General features: G+C 54.6%; 1 protein-coding gene across 2 annotated transcripts in view; it reads right to left on the bottom strand.

Moving 5' to 3' along the window:
- Positions 1–62: 62 nt before the first annotated feature.
- Positions 63–4,347, bottom strand: part of TERT (telomerase reverse transcriptase) — a 45,609-nt gene continuing 41,324 nt past the window's right edge. For both annotated transcript variants that reach the window (XM_006893166.1, XM_006893167.1), the window contains 3 exons: positions 2,076–2,200; positions 787–924; positions 63–166 (listed from right to left, as the gene is read on the bottom strand). In XM_006893166.1, coding sequence (XP_006893228.1) covers positions 63–166; positions 787–924; positions 2,076–2,200 — 367 coding nt within the window. The remainder of the gene's footprint in view (positions 167–786; positions 925–2,075; positions 2,201–4,347) is intronic.

The following is a 4,347-nucleotide window of genomic DNA, read 5'->3' as shown; positions in this document are numbered from 1 at the left end:
CAGTCCAGGATGGTCTTGAACTCCCCGCGCAGAGACGGGATGGGCACACAGGAGCGACAGCCTCAGTCCAGGATGGTCTTAAACTCCCCGTGCAGGGACGGGAGAGCAGCGTCCTCCAACAGGGCCATGGTTGTCTTTGGGATCTTGCGGCCCAGCTTTATCTTGGCTGCAAAGAAAAGGGTGAGTGAGACACTGGTGACACCTCAGAGCTCAATGAGCTGTAACCAGCTGGGCGTTCTGGGGGCCCAGGGCTCTAGGGCCTGGGCACTCCAGGAAATGAGCACTCCAGGCACTGGGGACTGGGTGTTTCAGGGGCTGGAAGCTCTGGGGCTGGGGGAGCTGGGAGGGCTGGGGACTCTGGGGCTGGGGGAGCTGGGGGCTCTGGGGACTGTTCACTCCAGGGGCTGGGCGTTCCAGCAGCCGGGCACTCCAGACTGTGTACTCCAGGGACTGGACACTGCAGGACCTAGGGATCAATGAGGGGACATGCAGCCCTACCAGTGCAGTGGGTGGTTTGTCTGAGAAGGGGAGATGGAGGGAAAAGTGGGCTGCAGGCCTGGGGGCTTGAGGCGAGTGGGAAGGGGCTGGTCACGTGTCAGGAGGAGCCAGAGGGCCCGTGTGGGAGGCGGATGTGGAGCGACACTTTTGGGGCAACTCAGGTGATGGAGAGGAGCCCGTGACCAGAACGACCTGCAAGTTTGGGTCACAGGTGTCCCCACTTCCCCAGCAGCAGTGTGCACCCTCCCATGGATGAGGACAAGGCCACCACGCGGATCCCTTGCTCACCCGTCTTGAGGGGCCCCAGCAGACACTTGTAGGTGACTCTGTGACGGGTCAGCTTGACCAGGAAGGCGTGGTGGCACAGCCAGCATGCAGCCTCAGAAGGAAAGGGGCCCAGGGCACCAGGGGCCCCCAGCGACATCCCTGTGAGCACAGACAGGGGTTCAAGACACTCCCCAGGCCCGTGTATTACTCAGGCTCACCTACTACTCCCTGAGAGCCAGGATAGGCTAGGGGTGGACCAGGGACAGGTGAGGGGTACACCAGCACCCCACATTCCATCTGCAGAGGTGGGGGCAGGCTTGTGTGACAGAGGGGATTCTGTGTGTAGCGGGGGGGCCAGTTACAGGGTAGGATGGGAACCCCACAAAGGAGTCCCAGGGGCTGGAGAGCAGGGGTCCTGGAAGTAGAGGGAGTGGGTCTGAGGAAGGACTCATCCATTCTCTACTCCCAGGATGGAGGATACAGGGAGACAGGGCCAGTCCACCAGCATGAGCCCTCCTTACACATGGAGATGACAGGGAGGTGGGGACACACACATCAGACACAGGCTGTGAGCGTGAAGGGGCCGCCCTGACCACCCGCTCTGTAACACAGAGGTGACAGGGAGGTGGGGACACGCGCATCAGACACAGGCTGTGACGGTTAAGGGGCCGCTCTGCCCACCCGTCCTGTAAGTATGGACGGATGTGGAGGTGACAGGGAGGTGGGGACACGCGCATCAGACACAGGCTGTGAGGGTTAAGGGGTCGCCCTGACCATGTGCCCCGTAACAATGTGGGGGGACACGGAGGTGACAGGGAGGTGGGGACACACACATCGGACACGAAGGGGCCACACTGCCCTCCCGCCCTCTAACAGTGTGGAGGGAGAGGCAGAGGGACATGGGTGGAGGGCCCCTCCCCAGTGTCCTCCCTCCTGGTCTAGCCCAGAGCACATCTGCTCCTTCCACCCAGCTGACGGTCAGCCACTGGGGGACATCAGTCCTGCAGCCAGTCCCAGGCGCGTGGATACCTCTACACCTCGAACCCAGCTCACAGGGTCCTGCTCTTCCTAACATGAGGGCTACTCTGACAGTAGTGCCCAGCCCCTAGGGTCCTTCTCTTCCTAACACCGAGGGGCGGCCCTGGTCTCTGACAGTGATGCCCAGCCCCCCAAGGTCCTGCTCTTTCTGACACCAAGGGGCAGCCCTGGTCACAGACAGTGGTGACCATCTCACTGACACAGTGTGGTGAAGCGCAGGTCTCAGACGCCATGGTGTCACCACTGTCCACGCGGCCCACGCCCCCACACACCTGCGTTCTTGGCTTTCAGGACGGAGTAGCAGTGGGACGCTGTGTCCCTAATGACTCTGAGGAAAAACGTGGGATTCTTCCCGACCCGCTGGCTGAAGGGCAGCTGGAGCACGCAGGCGTGGAACCTGCGGGGAGAGGGGGCGAGCGCGTCAGGAGCATCAGCGAGCGACGGTGTGTGCGTGCTTCTCACGTGTGCCTGTGTACATGCTCCTACACGCCCGCCAGCAAGCACACGCACTGACGGTGGACAAGTGCACTTCTCCCATGCATGTCATCTACATGTGTGTGCATGTACATACACACTTTCTCATGTGCCTGTGTACAGCAGGTGTGTCTGCATGCCCGCCTATGTGTGTATGTCTTTAGGAGTATTGTTTGTTGTGTTTGGTTCATCATAAACCACTGATAAGAGAATCTTGTCCTATTCTATGCTATCACTCCCAACACACTTGAGCAAACTGCTACAATCCATACCTTCGATGGTCTTCCTCTCTTTCGCTGTCCCTCTACCTTTTAAGAATGATGTCCCTCTCCAGGGAATAGTCCCTCCAACAACATGCTCAAAGTACGTGAGGCAAAGCTTCAGCATCCTTGCCTCCAAGAAGCACTCTGGCTGCACTTTCTCCAAGACTTATCTGTTCTTTTGGCAGTGCATGGGATGTTCCACACTCTTCTCCAACACCACAGCTCAATGGCATTCATTCTTCTTCTGTCATCTTTATTCACCGTCCTGTTCTTGAATGGAAAGCAGATGAATGGAAAAGACTATGAGTCAGGCACACTTGGGTCTTTAAACCGAAATCATTACTCTTCAGAACTTCGCCAAAGTCCTTGACAGCAGACTTTCCCAGTGCCTTAAGTCTCCAGATCTCCCGATCGCTGTCACCAGTGTACAATCTCCCGATTGTGGATCCCAATAAGATGAAATCGCTGATGGTTTCAATCTTTTCAGCATGATGCTGCTTATCAGTCCTGGGGTGAGGAATTTTTACTTCTTTTTTAAAAAAATCTTGTTTTACATTGGTTTGCATACATTTGTATATATTGTTTTACAATTTCCTTTGTGTTTCACATTGTGTCTGGTGTTGAGATGTCATCCACTTTGATGGCTGAACTCTTTGATCTTTTGCACAAAGCTTTTTGAGTCTTTACTTTCAGCAAGCAAGGCTGTGTCATTTACATAACAAAGGCTGTTGAGACTTCCTCCAATCATGATGCCTTATTCTTCAGAGAGACTAGCTTCTCAAGTGATTTGCTCAGACTACAGAATGAGTAGATATGGAGAAAGGATACAACCCTAACACACACCTTTCTTAATTTGAAACCATGCAGTGTTCCTTTACTCTGTTCGAATAACAGTTTCTTGGTCGAGGTATTGATGTTACATAAGCACAATTAAGTATCCTGGAGTTCCCATTCTTCTCAATGCTAGCCCCAGAAAGGTAAAACCACTCTTTCAGCTACCAGTACTTTCTCACTGGCTCCTGTCTCCACTCCCCAGCTGCCCTGTCTGTAGGACTACAATCACCATGGGGCCAGGTACCCTGGGGCTGGATGCCCTATAAGTGGTAAGTCGAGGTGAGGCAGAACTGAGCCCAGGAGAGGAAGAGCAGGGTCCTACTTGCAGAGCATGGACCACATGTGGCCACTTGGACCTGGAGGACTGCCCACACCCTGAAATCATCATTCCCCAAAGAAGCCCAGCAAGCCACCAAATACTGTGGTTCCACTCGGCTCCCACTGCCGTGTGTGTCTCGTGGGCATGTGACCCAGATAATCCAAACACACTTCCACAGAGGGCACGGGGCAGCTCCTACACAAGCTCGTCAGTGTTTAACTCCCAGTGTTTAACTCTCGGGCAAACAATACCTGATAGGGGGTCAGCTACAGGTCAGGCTGACTCAAGGCTAAACAGTAAGAAGAAAGTGATCACTAGTGCCAGGAGGCACCCACTCCTGAAAATAATCAGCAGTGCAAGGTCTAAAGGTCAGCATTTGCCCAAAGAGAAAGCCCTGTAAACAGGATGGAAGGACTGAAGGATTACTGGAAATGAGAGTAACAGGGAGGAAATGGGAAAAGTGTGGTATAGTACTGAGGTCCAGTGTGTCGTGGTGCTGTGGGTACTGGGTGTTGTGTTGTGGTAATGTGCGTGCTGTGTGTTGTGGTACTGTGGTCCAGTGTGTTGGGGTACTGTGGGTTCTGTGTGTTGTGGTACTGTGTGTCATGGTACTATGTGTTCTGTGTCGTGGTACTGTGAGTACTGTGTATCATG

This window comes from Elephantulus edwardii, unplaced genomic scaffold (genome assembly GCF_000299155.1).
Source record: "Elephantulus edwardii isolate Elephantulus edwardi_28Jun2011 unplaced genomic scaffold, EleEdw1.0 scaffold00125, whole genome shotgun sequence".
Taxonomy (NCBI): domain Eukaryota; kingdom Metazoa; phylum Chordata; class Mammalia; order Macroscelidea; family Macroscelididae; genus Elephantulus; species Elephantulus edwardii.
Note: the sequence above shows the minus strand (reverse complement) of the source record. Positions and strands in the feature narration are given on the sequence as shown.